Source organism: Aspergillus novofumigatus (assembly GCF_002847465.1).
Source record: "Aspergillus novofumigatus IBT 16806 chromosome Unknown P174scaffold_4, whole genome shotgun sequence".
Lineage (NCBI taxonomy): Eukaryota > Fungi > Ascomycota > Eurotiomycetes > Eurotiales > Aspergillaceae > Aspergillus > Aspergillus novofumigatus.
The window spans coordinates 106891-127628 of NW_020194277.1; the positions used below are offsets into that span (position 1 = coordinate 106891).

General features: G+C 46.2%; 6 protein-coding genes across 6 annotated transcripts; 3 read left to right on the top strand and 3 right to left on the bottom strand.

The window, feature by feature from the left end:
* Positions 1-115: 115 nt before the first annotated feature.
* P174DRAFT_420136 (Dak1-domain-containing protein) lies at positions 116-2244 on the top strand (the record flags this gene model as incomplete). Its single annotated transcript, XM_024824847.1, has 8 exons — positions 116-125; positions 182-280; positions 343-535; positions 589-792; positions 854-996; positions 1050-1502; positions 1554-1688; positions 1742-2244. The coding sequence occupies 8 exons, from the start codon at positions 116-118 to the stop codon at positions 2242-2244; spliced, it is 1740 nt and encodes a 579-aa protein (XP_024682130.1).
* A 592-nt stretch (positions 2245-2836) lies between these two features.
* Positions 2837-3845, bottom strand: P174DRAFT_388278 (oxidoreductase, short chain dehydrogenase/reductase family; the record flags this gene model as incomplete). Its single annotated transcript, XM_024823397.1, has 3 exons — positions 2837-3037; positions 3095-3208; positions 3276-3845. 3 exons carry the CDS (start codon positions 3843-3845, stop codon positions 2837-2839), a joined length of 885 nt encoding a protein of 294 aa, XP_024682131.1.
* A 680-nt stretch (positions 3846-4525) lies between these two features.
* On the top strand, positions 4526-6895 carry P174DRAFT_370493 (transketolase family protein; the record flags this gene model as incomplete). The annotated part of the gene is made up of 5 exons (XM_024822334.1): positions 4526-4629; positions 4695-5175; positions 5236-5868; positions 5934-6095; positions 6131-6895. The coding sequence occupies 5 exons, from the start codon at positions 4526-4528 to the stop codon at positions 6893-6895; spliced, it is 2145 nt and encodes a 714-aa protein (XP_024682132.1).
* Positions 6781-9375, bottom strand: P174DRAFT_440832 (Zn(II)2Cys6 transcription factor). The gene has a single exon (XM_024827150.1). The coding sequence runs from the start codon at positions 9263-9265 to the stop codon at positions 7157-7159; it is 2109 nt and encodes a 702-aa protein (XP_024682133.1). The 5' UTR covers positions 9266-9375; the 3' UTR covers positions 6781-7156.
* A 4624-nt stretch (positions 9376-13999) lies between these two features.
* P174DRAFT_420140 (uncharacterized protein) lies at positions 14000-14360 on the top strand (the record flags this gene model as incomplete). Its single annotated transcript, XM_024824848.1, has 2 exons — positions 14000-14022; positions 14084-14360. The coding sequence occupies 2 exons, from the start codon at positions 14000-14002 to the stop codon at positions 14358-14360; spliced, it is 300 nt and encodes a 99-aa protein (XP_024682134.1).
* Positions 14361-19399: 5039 nt separating this feature from the next.
* Positions 19400-20405, bottom strand: P174DRAFT_459712 (NYN domain-containing protein; the record flags this gene model as incomplete). Its single annotated transcript, XM_024829792.1, has 5 exons — positions 19400-19420; positions 19539-19769; positions 19806-20122; positions 20202-20253; positions 20355-20405. The coding sequence occupies 5 exons, from the start codon at positions 20403-20405 to the stop codon at positions 19400-19402; spliced, it is 672 nt and encodes a 223-aa protein (XP_024682135.1).
* Positions 20406-20738: the final 333 nt, after the last annotated feature.

Genomic DNA, 20738 nt, shown 5'->3' on the forward strand with positions numbered 1-20738 from the left:
CGAATATGAGCTCTCGATATTTGATAAAATCCGTTGCTCACCCATTTAGAAGACGACGGACTGCGCAGGAGATATGTTCAGCTCATTCAATTTTTGGTAGCACATAAGGGGAAAAATGGTGTCAGGTGAGCGATACTGAACTTCTCCTGGAAATCTCTTAGATAGTTGACTGCAGTCTCAGGAAAACACTTTGTCAATGATGTCACGCATCCGGTCCGTCGTGCGCTCTGCAACGTTGCCCGCGGTGCCCCAGATCTATGCATCCGTTTAGAAGAGCAAAGTATGGAATAAAAGGACATCGCTCCCAAAACCTGAAGTAGTACGGCTAATGCGTTATGACAGTCGTATACAGAAAGCTTCCGCACGGCCATGATAAGGTGATTTTGCTCAGCGGTGGTGGTTCGGGGCACGAGCCCGCCCATACTGGTTGTGTGGGAGAGGGAATGCTCGATGTTGCCGTGGCCGGCAACATCTTTGCATCTCCCTCTGCATCTCAAGTTTTGAAGGGGCTGAGGGTGTTAGAAGCCCCTCGCGGGTACGAACAATGGCGCCTGGTTCTGTTTGCAGCAACTGCTGACAACGTGGCAGAGCTTTGATGATCGTCAAAAACTACACGGGCGACAAGCTGAACTTTGGCTTGGCTGGTCAAAAGGCCAAGGCTCAAGGGCTCGAGATTGAGACTGTCTTTGTAGGTGATGACGTCTCGGTCATGGGAGGTTCTGCTGTCGGCAGAAGAGGTCTTGCAGGCGTGCTATTCGTGCACAAAATCGCTGGCGCCGCCGCAAACAGAGGGTGAGCCGAAGCCACAGAACACATTCCAATTGTTATGTTACAGTGATTTATGATCTCGAAGTGCGGATCTAGCAGCGGTGGCGAATATTGCCAGGAAAGTTACCTGTCAAATGGGTACTGCGGCGGTAAGTTTGGACAGGTGCAGCTTACTGAGGCGCGGCGCTCCCGAATCGCTGCCGCACGATGAGATCGAATTTGGAATGGGTAGGTATTGACCTAATAGTTATAACTATATGGCTAATTGAGTCTGGCTCCAGGTATACACAATGAGCCCGGCGTAAGACGAGAAAAGCTGCGTACCTTGGATGTGACGGTAAACACCGTTTTAGACACAATCCTAAAGCCACGAGCCGACACATGGATGCCGACACCAGGCCAGCCGGTGGCGGTTATGGTGAACAACCTAGGTGGTCTAAGCATCCTGGAACTAAGCGTGATAGCAGAAGAAGTACGGCGCCAGCTAGATGCGAGGGACATCGAAGTGGCGCGTAGCATGTCTGGAACGTTTGTCTCATCCCTCGATGGACCGGGATTTTCCGTCACGCTGCTGGGACTTGACGATGAGTTAATGTCTCTACTAGATGCTCCAACAGCTGCACCTGCATGGCCAAGGACAATGTCTTTCGGTTGGAAAGGCGAGTTGGAATCACAAGAACAAACAGGCGCCAGTGATAAAGAAATTATCTGTCCAATCCGTCTCGGGCCAAAGGGTACTTCCATTCGGTTCACTGTTAGAGCCATGCTGATCGAATGACTTACAGTTTCCAAGTCCAGAGTAATGGACATCATCCACAGCATCGAAAAACGGATCATTGAAGATGAGCCTTGCATAACAAAGTACGACTTGCTGGCCGGGGATGGCGATTGCGGAGAAACACTCCTCAATGGAATACAAGGTATGAACGCAAAAGGGGTAAGAGTATGTTTAGTCGCTAATGGTCTTATATAGGGTTGGTTGCAATCTCCAAATCCTTGCCCAATGAGACGGTCGATCTGTCTTCGGTCTTTCGAGAGGCCGCCTCTGTAGCTGAAAATAGCATGGGCGGAACTTCAGGTGCAATTTACGCCATCTATATCAATGCTGTAGCCAGCTCTTTGGAGAACATGGAGAAAACGATGGTTTCCCCTTCAGACACCTCCATTTCCAAGTGCATGGCAATCGCTCTCCAGGGGGGATTGGAGGAGCTCTATAAATATACCCTGGCGCGGCAGGGACACAGGACGCTGATGGACGCGTTGATTCCTTTTGTGGAAACTTTCTGCATGAGCCTGGATTTCCGGGAAGCTACCCTAGCGGCACAAAAAGGCTGTGAAGATACCAGGATGATGGAAGCCTCCCTGGGAAGAGCCAGCTACGTTGGAAGAGACCGTTTTGTGGAGAATAGTGGCATTCCCGATCCCGGGGCTTTGGGGATCGTCAGTATTCTCAAAGGCATACGGAGAGCACTTTAACGGGCAGCCAGCAGTTCCTGTTATTAGGGAGAGAATATTGCCATGGCGGAGTCCTTGATATCTTAATAGGCCAGACGCAGAGACTCTCTGCGGACTATACCGGATAAGATTACTAAAGCCATGTTGGAACTAGCATATATTAGGAAGGACCCGCGAAACATTTGAACATATATATACTTTGAAATATATTACGACTATTTCTAAGTCACCTAAACTTTAGGGTACCGAAAAAGACAGGCATAATCACCAATGCCCAGAGAGATACCTATAACAGTAGGCTATATGTGCAATGTATATGAGTATATTACTATGTTATGCTTCATGTCCAAATCTAGCCCTGTAAACCCTTGGTTGTTGAGTTATTAAGGCCTTAAAAAAGCGCCACGTTATGTGGAATACAAGGTGATCGACTCGGTGGGGAACTCTGTTACTATCTATGCATATGTCAGCTATACATTTGTCTTGAAACACCGTCTACGGCAATTCCATTTCACAATGTCCGATCATCAGGCGTAAACCATTAATTTAATCATTTGCTAGAGTTTAATACACATCAGCAACTCCACGTTCCGCGCTCTGTCCTATACACTGCTCATGCAGAGGCACAATGGCCGCCATCCACCCTCAAGTCAGCCCCCGTCATGAAAGAACTGCCTTCTGACAATAAGAAAACCGCCGGGGCTTTGAACTCATCCGGTGTCGACAATCTGCCCAGGAGCGCCCCAGCCAACCACGTCTTTTCCACCTCAGGCTCCGCTTTAAGGAGCTGGTTCGTCATATCAGTCTGGATATACTGGTATCGAGTCAGCGGCGAAATATGGGGTAAAAATAGGGATGGGTTTCGACTTACACCCGGTGATAAGGTATTAATCCGTATTCCGTACTTGCCCCATTCCTGAGCGAGAGAACGGCACAATTGCTGCACGGCCGCCTTGCTCGTGTTGTAGGCCGAACATGTGAGACCCTGTAAACAGTTAGCGGGCAACTTCTGCGTAATTATTCTGAGTGCTGGGGCGTATTGCTATGCGTACCCTGTTTGCAATTTGACCCGACATGCTTGCAATAAGGACAATACTGCCCGGCCTCTTCTTCTCGACTAGAATCCTTGCTGTTCGCTTCGCAGTGAGGAATGCCCCTGTCACATTGACCCTTAAGATCCGCTCAAAGTCCTGCCCCTCATACTCGAGGGCCGGAACTTTCTGCTGGATGCCTGCACAAGCCACGACACCGGCGAAGGGCGCGCTATGCGCGTCGGCTTCTTGCGCGATTTGCTCGAGTGCTGTCGCAAGCTCTGATTCGCTGGTGACATCGCATTGCTTATATGAGGCGGTCAGATTGGACGACATGCACAACTTGAGAAGTCTGGACCATTGGGTCTCTGAGGGGGAGGGCAAAATGTCCAGACAGGCAACGTGACCACCAGACTCTGCCACCGCAAAGGCCAGCTCCAACCCTAGGCCTCTGCCACCACCTGTGATAGCTATAGTTTTGCCCGCGAGAGAGAGGAGACTAGGCACGGTCGGTACGGAGGGAGTATGCTGCTGCTGCGTGTTGGGAACAGAAGCTGCAGCTGCAATGTCGTCGATGGCCGTAGGAGTCATCTTTTTCCCCACTCTTTTGGCACAGTAAGAAGAAAACGAAGGTAGGTTGAAAGGACAAAGCAGTCCACTATCACGCAGTACAAGAGTGACCACAGAGGAAGCGGTGATAGTTTGCGAGGTTGAACGGTAATTTCGTGAGAGGGATCAATCCATGTTTTGTAGGCCGTTGCTGGGTGTATTGGGCAGGTCGAAGCGCAATAGCAACGGTTGGTCATACGCAGTGGACATTCTAAACCATCTGGGGAACGCTGAACTCCTTCCAAGATTGCCGCAATGACCGAAGTGGACGATTGTACGCGTCCAAGGCATGTATGTTGCCACAAGGGCAAAACGTGAAGAGTAGCATGGTCTGAAATGCTGCAATGTTCGATTGTGGAAGTTCGAAGCGCCAGACCTTGGGTCGGTTTGGGTTCGATGGCGGGGTTCGGGGTTAATAGTCCATTTCCGAAATGGACAGTCCTAACCGCACCCCCGCTAATAGGAGCGGAGAAATAAACAATATGTATGGCGCCAACAAGGTACGTCACCTTCAGAACTGAATCGAAAGGTCTAAACATCAATCAAGAGGGACATTGCGGATATAAGAATGAGCTACCCGATCGGACTGCATTTCAACGCCCATCTTACAAGCAGACATATCTATTGATTTTGCTCTTGGTCACTCGGCTCCTCCCACCAGGATGACGCGACAACTTGAAGAGAGAAAGAAAATTGATCTCGCCTTGCGAACAATTCGATGTCTGATTTTAGACCTGTGCCAACAGTACAAGGGTGGACACCCAGGGTGAGTGAACGATGTCCCGCAAACCATGATGGCCAGCCGGAGAACCTAACAATCTTCCTCGCCAGTGGCGCCATGGGAATGACTGCGATTGGCATTGCGTTGTGGAAGTATTGCATGAGATACGCGCCGGCGAACCCCGACTTCTTCAACCGGGATCGCTTTGTGCTCTCCAACGGCCACACTTGTCTCTTCCAGTACACATTCCTGCATCTCACGGGCTATAAGGCCATGACGATGGACCAGTTAAAATCGTACCACTCCGAGCGGACAGATTCACTGTGCCCAGGCCACCCGGAGATTGAAATTGACGGGGTTGAAGTGACCACAGGTCCCCTGGGCCAAGGTGTCGCAAATGCGGTGGGCCTGGCCATGGCAACGAAGCATCTCGGTGCTGTATATAACAAACCCGGATTCTCACTTGTGGACAATACGACATGGTGCATGATCGGTGACGCCTGCCTGCAAGAAGGCGTTGCATTGGAGTCAATTCAGCTCGCTGGGCACTGGAGACTCAACAATTTGGTCATCATCTACGATAACAACCAGGTAGCGTTTGCTCAGAAGTTCAGAACTGGCTGTACTGATACTGACAAGATTTCGTGACAGGTGACGTGTGATGGCAGTGTGGACATCTGCAACTCCGAGGACATCAACGCCAAAATGAGAGCATGTGGCTGGGATGTTATCGACGTTGAAGATGGCTGTTATGATGTAGAAGGGATAACAGCTGCCCTCATGCGTGCCCGGTCCAGCAAAGAGAAACCGACTTTTATCAACGTACGCACCGTGATTGGCGTCGGGAGCAAATTCGCCGGCGACGCCAGGGCCCACGGTGCCGCCTTCGGCGAGGATGAGGTCGCCAACATCAAGAGAACGTTGGGATTGAACCCAGATGAGCATTTCGCCGTGGCCGATGAAGTATATCAGTTTTTCAGCGACGCTGGAGAAAGAGGCCGAGCCCTGGAGGAGAGCTGGAACCAGCTCCTGGTCGATTACTCGACGGCGTATCCGGAGATGTACGAGGAGTTCAGGTTGAGAATACAAGGAAAAATGACAGAGGACTGGACAGCGCTCATCCCGTCAAAGGAAGAATTCCCCGCATCTCCAACACCCTCCAGAAAGTCTGCCGGTCTCTGTTGCAATCCCCTGGCGTCAAAGCTCCGGAACATCATGGTCGGCACTGCCGACCTGACCCCTTCGGTGAACATGGCATGGAAGGGCAAGGTCGATTTCCAGCATGTATGCCGCGGCCCTGTCCCCAGGTATATGTACCATTTTTGCTAATCAAAACTGCTTTGTTTCAGCCGGAACTCAAGACAGCTTGTGGTCTAAACGGCGACTACTCTGGGCGGTATATCCATTGGGGTATCCGAGAACATGCCATGGCTTCAATCTCAAACGGACTAGCAGCCTTCAACAAAGGAACCATCCTGCCCATAACCTCCAGTTTCTTTATGTTCTACATTGTAAGCGGAATCATTAAGCCACGTCCCTCGTTTAGCCCAAGCAGTGGTTGCTGACACTGAGCAAGTATGCGGCCCCAGGCATTCGAATGGGCGCACTCCAGGGCCTTCAGCAGATCCATATCGCAACTCACGACTCGATTGGCACCGGTGAGGATGGACCAACACACCAGCCCATTGCATTGGCAGCGCTGTACCGTGCAATGCCAAATATTCTCTACATACGGCCTTGTGATAGTGAGGAGACGGCTGGTGCTTTTGTCGCAGCATTGCAGGCAACATCCACCCCGACGATCATCTCGCTGTCCCGGCAGAACCTGGAGCAATACCCAGAATTCTCCTCCCGAAAAGGGGTCCAGAGGGGTGCATATGTTTTCATCGAAGATGAACAGGCTCAAGTTACGTTGATTGGTGTGGGTGCTGAGATGGTCTTTGCAGTACGCACGCGACAGCTGCTGCTGGACCGTTTCAGCATCAAGTCTCGCATTGTAAGTTTCCCATGTCAGCGTCTTTTTGCACAGCAGAGCCAAGAATACAGGAGGGAGGTCTTGAAATATCGGTCAGGAATCCCCCGTGTTGTTATTGAGGCATACGCGGTGAACGGGTGGGAGAGATACGCCGATGCGGGCTTCACAATGAGCACATTTGGACATTCCCTACCTGGTGCTGCGGCATATAAATACTTTGGATTCGATGAGCATGTGATTGCACCAGAGGTGGCAAAGCTCGTGGACGAGGTTCAGCGCGACGGGATTGAAAGCTTGCGAGATGAATTCAGGGACTTGAACCCGGTGCGCCATTAATTAACAATCACGGATGTAACATATAAGGCAATTTGCACTCTATAGTCAATTCAATTCCAAAAGCTTATTGTGCTTCGTTTTAACCCCCTAGGACATCTGCTCGTTCATCAAGGGATGGCACTAAGGAGGCAGAAAAGTACCTCGATGGACTCTGTAAGCCTTGCACAAGGACACATCGGAGCGTACGGTGGATAGCTTAAATCGGATGTAACACTAAATGTCCGGCTACACTTCGACAGTTACACCGGATGGCAAAGGACATTATTGCGACAAATCTCCCCAAAACTCTTGAAGATCGATCGCCCGCCACTTGGTAGGCCAGCCACTCTCTTGTTCGATTCTTTCAAGTAATCCCAGAATTGCCTGATGCTCGCTCGGGTGGCTCATCCATTGGCCGGCAATCCACAGCGGTTGGATCGAGTTGGTCCACGCACCGTGATGGTCATTGCTCATGGAGATGCCACAGATCTGGCGGGCATGCCACAGGATCGACCGTGGCTTCGGGTCTAGTCGTATATTGGCCGGCTTGGACTGCAACAGTAATATTGCCGCGGTGTGATAGAGCTGATTTCCGGATATTGCCGCTGCATTGCTGAAAAGAATCGTGGGGAATGGATCCGTAGAGGGAAAGTTGACGATCGGTTTCATCTCTTTTGGCCGTTTGACCTGCCAGTCTTCCATGTAACGCCACAGCTTCAACCATCGTTCCACGTAGGCTATGTCGCAGGGGCCGCACCGGGCACTCGCCCCTCGTCCTAGCAAGTGGGATGGCGCCAGGAGATCCAAGGTCTGCGCACACAGGTAGACGGCTTGGTTTGCGCAGGCTTCAAATGCGGACATGGACTGAAAGAGTCCGATGTCTGTATTGAGGTCAATCCTGGAAGCCCAATGGTCGACCGGGATCAGTGTCTTGATGGAGGAAATCAAGCCGCCGCATACATCCATCCGGGCGAAGCACCAAAAGAGTGCCTGCTCAACACCTCCGACGAAGCCATTGATACCCACTGCTTGCATCAAGTGCGCGCATCCGTCGAGATGCCGTCGCCAGGCCTTCGGGGCACAGCTGAGCATCTCCAGCACACAAAGGACCACGCAGGACCCGATCACAGCGGTGGATCTCGTTGGAAGCTGTGGGAGGAGAAGCTGGATCGCTTTATGGTAGAGCATTAAACTGCGCTCAATGGGCAATGTCTTGTCTTTCTGCTCTTGCTGGCGGGCAGATACGGCTAACATGGCGTACCGGAGGTGGTCGTGGGATTGTGCCACCACGGGAAGAGTATATTGAAAATGGCGTTGACTGTCAAACTTGTCCAGCCATGGGGCGATCTCTTCCAGCCAGTTCTTCCACAAAATATACTCCACATCCTTGGGCAGATCCACGGGAATTTGATCGTTGGAGATCTGGCTAAAATCTTCGTAATCTCTGAGCGGTAGAACCGGGACCGTAGTGAAACCGTCGCGCCCGAGAGTCGTTCGAGCTGGACCCGGGCCGTCCGTAGAGCTTCGCCGAGAAGGATAACGGGATCGCGCTTCCTGCATGAGATGGTTTCTCAAGGTGGAGTGCAGTTCGAGATAGTCGGAACCCGGCTGGAAGACGCCATCCTCGCGACTCATATCGGTGGAATCCCAGCACTCAGGAAACCGTTGCAGCAGAGGGGAGGTGTTCGCATCTAGGTCTGGACCAGGAGCGAGCACGGCAGGCGATTTGAGCAGTATTTGCTGTAGCCACGAGTTGCTATCCACTAAATCCCCAGCAGCGCTGGGCTGACCCAGCTCTGTTCGACCCTCGGGGTCCGTTAGTCTCGTGTTTGGCATGTCCCCTGACTGGTTCGGAGACGAATCCCTGGAATGCTCGCGACCATCCGAAAGGTCTTCTGAAACACGCTCAGAATCATCGGAGTTAGGAGGCTGCGAGGCGCTGGTGCTGAATATGGGTAGGTCACACCCGGCCTCTTCTTCACGCCGTCCTGGGTCCCGCATATGGTGCGGAGGAGTGGCAGATCCCTGATCGAGTAGAGGATGCTGAATTTCACCGACGGGAGAAGACTGATGATAGTCGCGTATCACCTCAGAGGTAACGTCCATAATCTTGAAGGATTTGTGCGTCCGATCATTCGACTGTCGTGAATTGTGCACCAGCATCTGCGTGTTCGCTTCCCGGAAAGTGACTCGCATCCCCCACTGGCAGGTCTCCCTTCTCTTCCGGCATCTGAGGCACGTTGGTTTTCCCTCATCGCACTTTCTCCGCTTCCTCCGGCAATTCAGGCATCCTGATCTCGTCCTTCTCCACCTCCGGGCCTCTCTTTCTCCTGTCCGATCCGATACTGAATTTGTCTCACCTTCTGCTCGGCTGGGAAGGTCCGCTTGCATGGTTGCCGCCCGTCAAGGTCTCCTCGCAGATGACGAACAGTGATGTAAGTTAGTCTGGAAAATCTTTAAATCTTGTGCAGAAACGCAAAAATGTGTTACCGAACCACTAGGCATTACAGACAGGGAGTTGTTGGACAAGACATGGCTTTGACAGACAGATATTCATTCCTTGGGTCTTGGGGAAATGTCTCGTATACTCACATGACCAGTGATTACTTATATAGTCACGTGATTGTCATCGGATATTGGGAGTTTGGCTGGACCTTGTCAAAGCCCGCCCAAGCCAGTTATTTATTATTATTATTATTATGTTCCTCAGACTTTTCGCTGCCGTCGGCCACATGTAGCCCCCTAGCAAGTATGGACTGATCGGTCTGTTAGTGGGAAGTATTGTATAGCCATGAACCCAATCATGTCAGCCAGCCACAAAAGTATAAGCAAGCTCTGATTATCTCTACTTAAAAGCTTACCTGGCTATTCTCTATTCGTACCCAGCCCTATTGCAGCTAGGTCAAATTCAAGTTCTTTATACAGAGTCGCCGGCGAACCATCTTTCTGAGTCTGGACCACGATGGGCCTCAGTATAACGGGTATTCCAAATCGCAAAGACTAAATCGCAAAAACTAATTGTTAGTGTATGTCAAGACACATGAATTGAGTTTCTTTTCTAGTGACTATGCTGTGTGGTTCTGCTGACGCTTTACACTCCATATGCGAGGAAAAGCTATGGTACGAACATTGCCGGACCAGGAGACGAGTAACGCCCGATAACGATTCTATGACAGGCATAGTCAATGAATGAACCACCACAGAAGAAAAGTGTAATAGTTTATGGTTGTTATGGAGTACGCAAGTACCAGCAGGTGTCGGTAGAGACAAAGGTATAAATTGGTGTCCCTCACCCTCTGCTATAAAAAGGTTCCATCAATCAAGTCCTCATCAAAATCTTATCCGCCTCTGAACCTGATACACCAAAAATATTCATCCAAACAACAATGAAGATCCAAACAATTGTCTCTTGATTGCACTCTGCGGAGTTGTTTCTGCCCGGGCACATTACAGACTCTCTGATGATCCTGTCTGCAAGCGTTCACCTAACGAATGCTCAGGAGGCACCGAACCTACCTATGACCCGGACTATGTAAGTGATTCCAATCCACAATTACTTGTCCAGGCCTCTGACATATATATAGTGCATGGGCCGCGGTGTAAGTTGAATACCGTAGATAACATTGTGCTGTCTAATCTCCTCTCAAAACAGTATCGGCCGCCTAATTTTTGGGCATGTTTCCCTTCCGATGAGTACTACTAGGCTGGAGAAAACGTACTAAGGATGATATACCAAGTTAATTGGACATGAGCCTCGGTGTTTTATCCATCAGCTTGTTGATTAACGTCTTTTCGCCTCAGCCTTGGTATAGGTTTTTCTTCCCTAATTCTGTTGGGTTTTTCCTATACTGTTATGTGAATGCAAAGGCTTTGTCAAATTTAAAATGTTCTATTACTTTTCACTAGTCTCTAATCAAAAAGTCCTTTCCTTCGCTGCCTGAGGGTTAGCTCATAGCGTGACACTCTGTCTTTGGCAACAAAGGGGATGGATCAATAATTCCATTCCTAGGGTATGGGTCTCAGAATAAACAGCATTTATCCCCATTTCATGCTACTAATTTCTTGCTAACAGATCCCTATATAGGAAGTAACAAGCAAAAAAGAGTCTACCTAACCCAAGGAATAGCAGCATATTTCTGAGAAATCTAAAGGTCCTGTACCCGGATTGGTAATTTAACTCATTAGGCAGACCAGATCTATGGGAAAAGGGTTGTGGATTCGTAAAACTATTAGATACCGCACTCAAGGGTGCCCGTATCACGCTCCCCGAACGACACTTGCAGCCCCAGTTTGGTATGGCAGACTAGACTGGCTGACCCAATCCGCAAATCCATATCCAACCCGCCCAACCCGCACTTTGGGTTGGATATAGAGTTGCATTTGGTGTGGGTTCAGGCGGGTTCAAGCCTAGTTGGCCCCGAACCACTGTGGTTTCAGGTTCAAATTTTAGAACGCACAACCAAACTGGACCTGATCTGGTTTAGTTACAGTTTTCACCGCAAAACTCACCACTAGGCCTAGGTAGGCCTAGCTGGGCTGATCATAACTAACCATAGTTAGATTTGGTTTGGTTTTGGGTTGGTTAAACCATGAATTTTAACTATTTTAACCGTACTATTCCCCCTCTGGGGGGCCTTTAATAGGGCCTACTAAGCATGCCTATATAGAATCATTAATTTTATATGAAATATATGGTATTTATAACCATTCTGATCTATATTAGAAATAACAATTTGATATATAGAGGGTTGAACGGGTAGTGGTTAAAAATCATTCTTTAACTATAGTATTATCAGAGGTTGATATATAAACCACCACCACTTTCATACCAACCTATAACAGAGATGATTATTCCCTTATATCTCAACAACCACTAGGTATTTTCTAATAATTTTAATATTATTAGATAGCTTGGATTAGGGGCTATCTAATAATATTAAGATTACTAGAATATCTATAGAATTCTGTAATTTCTAGGTAAAACAGTGCGGGTTGGTTAAATAGGTTATTTAAAACTGCAAAAACTATAACTGGCAGTTTCAACTGAGCCTGAAATAGTTCTAGGGTAGAGAAACCAAACCTAAAATAGTTCCCTAGACTTACCCCCGAAACCGCACCACTGCGAGTTCAGTGAGGGTTGGTTGCGGTTTTTGCGGTTCGGTTACGCAACTCTAATATAGATTAGAAGAGGCTATAAAACCACCTCTAGCTGCAGGGACGCAGTGTATAAAGAGAGGGGATAGTTATTAGGTGTAGTAAACCTATATATAGATAAACTATAGTAGTTATATGAGTAGCATATGACCCATAGAGATATTATTAACTACTAAGCTGTGAGATGCTTATACCTTAGCGATTAGTTCAACTATAAAGGCATTGCTACTATCATGCTATCTACTATTTGATAGAGAGCATTTCATAGGTGCTCTCACAAATATATATTTTTAGTTTGTGTTGCTGAGAATCTAGTATAAGGATATTTTGATAAAAGGAAGCAAAAAGGTGCTGCTCAATTAGATGCTTATAACGGGGTTTTACTGTAGTAGAATATGTGCCATAGAGGTGGGGGGTCAACGGACTAGGGACTAAGATACATGTAACTTTCAGACACAAAAAACAGACCTAGGTTGCTTGAATATCCATTATATAGAGCTCCATCTTCAGCATAATATCTTCCTTGTGCCTTTTCCCCCGGCACGTCCATTCAGAGGAACCTGCTGCAACTCGCGATCGGCAATAGCACCAGCCAGGTCTACAGCCTTACGATCCTCCTCTCGGACCCGAACCCAGGAAAGGTAAGTACAAAATAGGTGTTGAGGTACGACGAAAAGGGCTCCATCATTAGTAGACAAGACCCGTGTCTCTCATTGACGCAGTGAGATTGCTATACATCCAGTGATCGTCAACATTGCCGCGGCGGGTTTACATCATCAGCCGATCGGCCAACACTCCATGCATTTTCGGGCGGTTCCAATGCCCTTGAACAGAGGCCTGCCCATCGCCACTGTAGTAGCAATGATGGTTGGGGTTTACTAATGATAGGGGTTATGTCCAACAAGCTTTTGCAACATTGATTTTTCAAACTTTATCCAAACGTTATGTGAACTCATCATCGATGGCCAAAAAAGCATATTAAATGCATAGGAATGAAGGAAAAGCATTAGTCAACCAGTATGAACTTCAAAGTTAAGCCGGCTGGGATTATTTCTATAGTGTAAGAAACACTAATCTGGCCCTTAGTAATCTGGTGATAATAGCAGGGGCATGCTCTAGACTATACTAAAACAGTTAATCCTATATATCAAAAATCCGCTTAAAGATATGTCTATGAATCTATTATTTTACTGCTCAAACTGTTAACGGACAGGGAGACGCTATCCTTATGAAACTTACAAAATTGATGTATTTGACTCTGAGCCTAGTTTATTCCTTAATGAAATTATAAAGCTGCAGATTAAGAGAAGCATAGTAACAAAGCAATCCAAGTCTTTCTATCTTATAATATCCCTGAGATCATTATCCACTTTCGAAAAGAGCTGCATCTTTAGAAAATGAAGACATTGCAGGCTTTTACCCTTATTTCAGCTATACTTGGGTTTATAAGTTATGCTAAGCCATGCCACATAAATTATCTTTACTATAGTTATAATCTTCTTAATAACTAATATAAGTTTAATAAATTCTAGCTAGAAGATCTGAAATAATAATCTATTGGGGCTATAGCTTAGTCAAGTAGCTCTAGGGTTAACTGCATAGAATAAACTTACCTCCTACTAGCTAGCTTCCACTCAGATTATAGTTTATAGGCCTTGTGTAGACTGGTGGAAACTAGGGTTCAAGGAACACTTCCGCGGACATATCTTTCTAGCCGTCCAGTCATGCTACTGGTAGTATGCACTCAGCAATCCCTGCGGGGATGGGAGTCCCTACGACATGTTCCATGGCTCTCGGATGGGTCTGATCAGGCTGTTTCTTCCCAGAAACATGATATAAGAATCGCAGGGACTAAGACTGCTCCAGCAAGCGCTGTGGGTGTTGTCAGGAAAGCAGGGCTGCAGCTCTGCTAAGCCCGGGCTTGGGAAGAGACCGTGAATGTGCAAAAACAAGCCGTGATGAACAGGTATAATGAAGGGGGCAGGGTGGATATGGTATCTTGTGTTGTGGCCAAGCAACAGATCAGCCGGAAGGACTGCGTGACTGGGACGCCAGCGCGCGGGCGTGGCTCTGCGCCGCCGATAAAATCAAGGCAGGCCATCAGAATCGGTTTCTGTTGGCCATTGACAGATTGGATATGAGAGTGGCTGGCCGCTCCCACGCGTACAACAGCGTCATCGAGGCCTGGAAGGAGACCCCGGAGGGGTTGGAATTACTGGTCAATGACTCGTCTCAGGAACTGCGCAGTGTGAATCTACTGCTGGGCCTGCCTGCCTTGCATCTCTACCCGGACCTGAATGTCCTCGCAATGAGAGACCCACATGTTCTCTAACCTGAATGTTAATAGCCAAGGGAGTATTAACAAGTCCACTTTAACACAGCCAAAATCACAGTGAGAATCCTTATAGCTGATTATCAGCTTTCAAAGCGCTGACAACTCTGGGATAACTATTAGGTTTATAGAGACTTAGAAAACCTCAAGATCTTCCAGAAACTGAAATAGGTAAAACAAGCCCACATCAGGGAAGAAGCTCAGGCTCCTAGGAAACATACTACTAGGATCACAGTGTTCATCCAGTTTCAATATCCCATTACCATTATAGGTTGAGTATTAGTTGCACTCAATTCTAAGGGAGGTTAAATGAATACAATAGTAGGTAGTAATGTGGTGGTCATAGGGGAGTAGGAGGCAATCTTACATACACACACTATTTTAATTTAGGTATTCTACACAGTAGACTGAATACCTCTTATGGCCTATGTTACAAACAGTGAAGGATGTGCATACTTCTGATATGCATTATTAATAGCCCTAGGACTTTAAATGTTCATGCCGCCAGCAGTTGTTTATAATTCAGGACTGTGGGTAGAATAGGATGGAACCATATCTCTATGTGCTTAAAGAGAGGTCCCAGCACATGAGCTTAAATTATAATTAAAGTAGTGTAGAGTGTCTACAGATCCTCCCATAGGAGCTATATTTTCAGTTCTAACACAGTGGAATTTGGAGGGTTTGAAGGATTTATATATATATTCAAGAGTTGCTAAGAGCAACTCTGAAGGAAGATTTAGCAGCATCTCATGTATAAGATGCAAAGATATAGCTATTTAGGAGAGCTCCAAAAAGTCTTAGGTACCTGAGGGCAGGTTCTGGCCTAGAGGGGCATCAACATCATGTCAGAGGTTTCTGATACCCAAGGGGAATTAGTCAAAGGAATGGCATATTATTTGCTACCGCAGGGTTAATAATCATATATTTAATGTTACAGTTAGTTAACCACAAACATGTAGTTGAAACCCACTTCCATCTTAGCATGGTTTACCTTTTCTTTGTTTCTTGGGAGGTGACAATAGGAGTAGATCAAACAATCTATCAATCCATTGATTAAGCTGCATCTCGCGAAAAGGATTCGTTTAAAGAATACTGGGCGGAATACAGATGCGTTAGAGTAAGGTTAAACCAATGGGAAATGTGCTTTCCATTGCCTAGTCCTTCCTCGACACAAAGTTGTAACATTTTCTGCCATGGCTAATGAAGACCGTTACAGCTTTACCTTCATAGTGACTTAACCTTCCTTAGATTAGTGCCCACTCTCTTATGTATAGTGTTATCATCATCTAACCACCTCAACTTGGACTGAGTGTAATTTGACAAGGACATTTCCATGGAGAATAGCAGGTGTTTTAATGGCAACCTCTGCTCTTTTAGAGACAGGCTTAGTAGCTTCATCACCTCTAGTGGCGGGAGCTTCAACATTCTTACCTATCATTAATATTAATTCATGTTGTTAATCACAAGTTCCTGTAACAAATTAATATTTGTCACCTGCACAGAGATGTTCAAGGTTCAACCGTAATGCTGCCATTTTCGCACAAGCGCAGACCTACTAGAATTTCCAAGACCTAACTAAGAATTTCGTCGGTATCAGTCAGCCACTGCTAGAGCCTCAAGTTCACAGCCCACAACCTGTCAATACAACTAGCTAAGCACCGCTAGCCCAGAAAGGCAAGGAGCAATTTGGGAGGCTTGCACTGCATAGCGCCTGATCCCAAGTGGGGCAAACAGTTGATTGTAGTTGATCACAGTGGACAGCGCCTTGGCCCGAGTGGGTCCGAGAGTTGATCGTAGTTATCACCAGTTGACCATAGTTCACACTAGTTCTATTTTCAGTTGGCTAGCTGCACCGGAAAAGAATGGAGGAGGCTTGTTTAGTGCCTTAAGATAAGTGGGCCGAAAAGTTGATTGCAGTTGGCCCAGTTACAGTAAAACCTCGTTATAACGAGTCTCGCTATAACGAGAACCTCGTTATAACAAGATAAATCTCTTGCTTCAATTAATTTTCCATATAAATAACGAGATCCCTTGCTACAGCAAGTCTTGTTAACTTTGCCTTCTCTCCCATACAAAATCTTGTTATATCAAGGGTTCTTATTAGCTAATATGCCTTAGAGAAAGCCTATCTTAACGTCTCAGAAGGCTGCTTTATGAGCCTAAAAACACCTCTATCTAAACGCAACATAGAAAGAGCTTCGCAAATGGTTTCAGGACACCTATAATCATACTCTTTTATCTGGTCTTATCTCTGATATCTTATCCCGCAAATATGAATATCTTGATGCTGATTCCCTCCCTTCCCGCGATGCAAAGCGCTAACGCTGTGAGAACTGGCCAGAGCTAGAGAACGCCTTATTTAAGTGGATGATACATGTGGAGGAATAAATACCTATCTCTATAGAGATTATTTGATAAAAGGCTTAGTCTTTTTGGGAGAAGATCTATCCAGGGAAAGAGATGCTAGTATTTAGTAATGAATGGCTTTATAACTTCTAGATAAGGAGGTTAGTAAGATAGTATTAATAACATAGAGAGGAGGGAAGTATTCCAGCTTAGGCAGACTAAGAGATGCTTAAGATTAAATAAGTCTTAAGTGCGTATAGCCTTAAGGACTAGTTTAATTATGATGAGACTAGCCTCTTCTGGAAGTGCTCTCCTGCACAGAGTCTTTTAACATGTTAGCTTCCAGGTTGAAAGAAAGATAAAGCACACATAATGGCCCTCTTTTATTGCAATACAGATAGCTCTGAGAAGCTATTACCATGGTTTATTAGTATAGTAAAGAATCCATGAGCTTTCCAAGCCGCTGGTGTTAATATATAGAATCTGAATCTTATCTAGTGGAGTAACTAGAAAGCCTAGATTATAATATTAATATTTACAGAGTTTCTTTATTAGTTTGATAAGTAGATGAGTGGACAGAATGTTGTCCTTCTTATAGATAACTTCTCTACTTATCAAGCTACTGTGACAGAGATTTAATCTAGTGGCTATCCACTATAGAATACTCTTATTATATGGCTTCCTGCAAACTCTACCAGCTAATATCAGCCTCTTGATCAAGGGATTATCTACTATTGGAAGTCATACTGGAAAAGATACTGGATTTGCTTTATCCTTTAAGAGTTTGAGCTTAATCATGATCCAATCATGTCAATGAACATCCTAAGAGTGGTTTGATGGGGAATCCAGAGCTGGGAATTTAATCTTTCTGGACAGGTAATCCAGAATTGCTTTTAAAAGGCTCTAGATTCTTAACCATCATATTGAGAGCCTGTTGATCCAGCAGTTCTGGATGATATATAGAATGCATTCTCTCTCTTAAAGCTCTCTACGCCTATCCAGGATCTCATGGATATTGATACCTTTCTGAACCCTATAGAGGAAGCTATCCAAGATACTCCTGAAGATATTGAGAGCCAGATTCTAGCTCAGTATGGGCTGGAGCTTGATGATAATTCTGAGGAGGAGCTTGAAGTTCTACTGTAAATACCACTGGATGAGGCTTTAGAAGCACTAAGAATACTTTGTTTATATGAAGAGCAGCAGGCAGAGGGTATCCCAAGCCTTATATATGAGCTAGATAAGCATGAGCGTATCCTTTGGGGTCGAAAGCTAAGCCTACAGACGCAGCGGGACATTTGAAGCTATTTTACAGGCTAAATATATACTAATATATACTATCCTTGATATAACGAGAACCTCGATATAACGAGAAATATGGTCTGTCTGGAATATCTCATTATAACGAGGTTTTACTGTAAATACCGATTTGTGCACCATTCTCGGTGGGGTGTTCTATTGAGCGAAACCACCATCACTCAATGATCAGAAAATCCTGACGGTTATTACAGTCGGATCTTTGAAGCCATAAAACGGACCGCACCATCTTTTATCCCTGCAATGCATTTGACAGATTGGCCACCTATCTCAGATCTCCTTCAGCATTTAATCACTTTTACATTAACGGTAAGGTGATGTAGTGAGAGCCATGTTGAATTGATTTGTTCCATTTACATCAGGGCAAATTTAGAGCGTCGCCTTACAGTCCTGTGATTTTCCAATTTCCCCACACCTTGCGATAGGGAGAGGTGTGATACATTATGGATAATGATTATTGAATTATATGACCGCTTGCCGATTGGGAAGTGATTCGATTTCTCTGTGCCGCTTCTTGGCGATAATATTTCGGCAAATATTCGTCATTTGATCAGTCAAATCCCGGCCTCTAATGGAAGGGATAAATAGGAGCTAGATAGTCATTCGTTTAGAAGAATCAGACCTTCATTCATTTTCGATTGGCCATAGAAATTGCTAGCGATTCGTAAGTCGATACAGTATTATTATTTTCAACAATGATCATTCATTGTGGTGGCAATGTGATGCTGGGTATTGGAAGCAAACCAAATCTTGCCCTTCTAATCAATCTTTCAACGATTTATCACCTATTCCCTGTCAAGTAAGGAAAACAAAAAAGTGGCAAGGTTCCGTCACCCATAGACTTAAATTCAGAACGCACCCGTCACCTGTGATGCATCCACGATGCATGGAAACGGTGGACGGTTATGTATCTTACTTCCCAGGTAGTGTCAGATAGACCGATACTCTGGTCAATTATGTATAGGAAATTTTAAGACGGCTCCATATTGAGACCTACGGCGTTGACTGTTTTCCTAGGATATTTGAATATCCCAAGGGGTCTATTCCCACTTCGCATCAGCTGAGCCACATTTTCAGTACAAGCTTAATTACAGAGAGCTGCGCGTTGTCCCTGTCAGTTAGAGCCACGAGTTTGCAATCGATCTAATGGCGCTAATGCTACTCACCATCTCATATAGGTATATCTATTTTATGGTGAACTACTACTTTCTGGATTGCTCCAACAACTCGTAAAAAGAGAACGGGGGGCGAAATATGCTTGATTTCATCGGATTAGGTAGGGGAAGGTAATAATAAAGAGATACTATATAGACTGTATTTTGATTGCTAATAGACCAGACTAAGGGCAAAGAGGGAGGAATGAATTATATAAATATCTATTTAGCAGGGTTTTTAGGCTTCCAATGTTTTGAAAAATATAAGTATGGATATGAGACCCTAGACTGATGGGAACCATGTCCGGACACCTTTTTAGCCTAGTGGTCTTAAATTTTCAATACAATGCTTGTCGCGTACAAAGATCTCCGTGGATAAGCCCTTTCCAAGGTAGCAGCGGGCAGTTTCTAGGAAAGATAAGGCGGTGGTGAGATCGCTGAGTTTATGGTATCTATAGGTACGAGGGTCAAAGTCGGGGTATTTCTTGGTGAGTAGTGGGCCAACCTTAGAGAGCCTAGCCCAGCCATCATCATCAGAGGCTGCTTCTACTATTGTCCACAGTAGACTTGCTAAATCGCTATTAATTTGAGTCTGCAAGGCAGGTGGATGGTTTTATCCTGCGTTGACACTGTTAGCATGCGGCACAAGCTTGTCGATATGCATGAGGTTTTCAGTGTAAATAAATTCATCGCAGGCAGCGATAAAGGGTCTGGGCGTCTTATGCTCCCTAAATCTGTACACAGTTAGTCCTGACTCGCGGATTCGAGCAGCCAGCCGGGTGAAGTCATTATTGCTTGAGACAAGGCAAAACCCATCATACCAGCTAGAGTACAGGAGATCCATCGCGTCTATGATCATAGCTGAGCCGGTCGCATTCTTGCCGTGCGTATACGCGAACTGCTGGATTGGTTGGATCAATTGCTCAAGGAGCTCGCCCTTCCAGCCTGTAGATGAGGTTTAGTCCAGTCCCCATATGCCCGCTTCGCGTGAGGTGTGCCATATTTCGCGATTTCGGTAACTGACTGACGACGGAGGACCGCGCATTTTCCGCGCTGGAACCCGCTACGAGTTCACTCTGCCGCCATACACCGCTTTCCTCTATTTGTTGATGCCCGACTTTCTGCTGCTCAGCTATTCCTTCTTGTTCATACGGCACGCTTAGGTAGGAAGATCCACCTCTGTTCGTCCCATAACAGAAGCGGTGGCCAACTGCCTATAATACGTCATTGGGATGTTTAGAGTTAGCGAATATCCTAAGGGTATGGCCCTGTAACCAAATAAATTAGTAATATGTTGTAATCTAGCCACACCGACTATTTTGATAAACTAGGGATATGGCATGCCATACTCTTTTTTGGTTTGTCTTAGAAAAGATTCGTCAAAGCGAAAGTATTAACTATACATTGCCTTACTGCGTACTCTGCTCAGCTCTGGTGGTTTCCTGGCCGTTACCATAGACTGGGCCCTAAAGTAGGGCACAGACAGCCGGCTACCAAAGCCTCCCAAAGGGAAGGCACAAGAGGAGAGAATATGTATCCTGTTAGGGATTGATTATATAAT

Excerpts from the sequence above, each read along its gene's own strand:
- P174DRAFT_440832 (XM_024827150.1), bottom strand. The coding sequence starts at position 9,265 with ATGCAAGCGGACCTTCCCAGCCGAGCAGAAGGTGAGACAAATTCAGTA.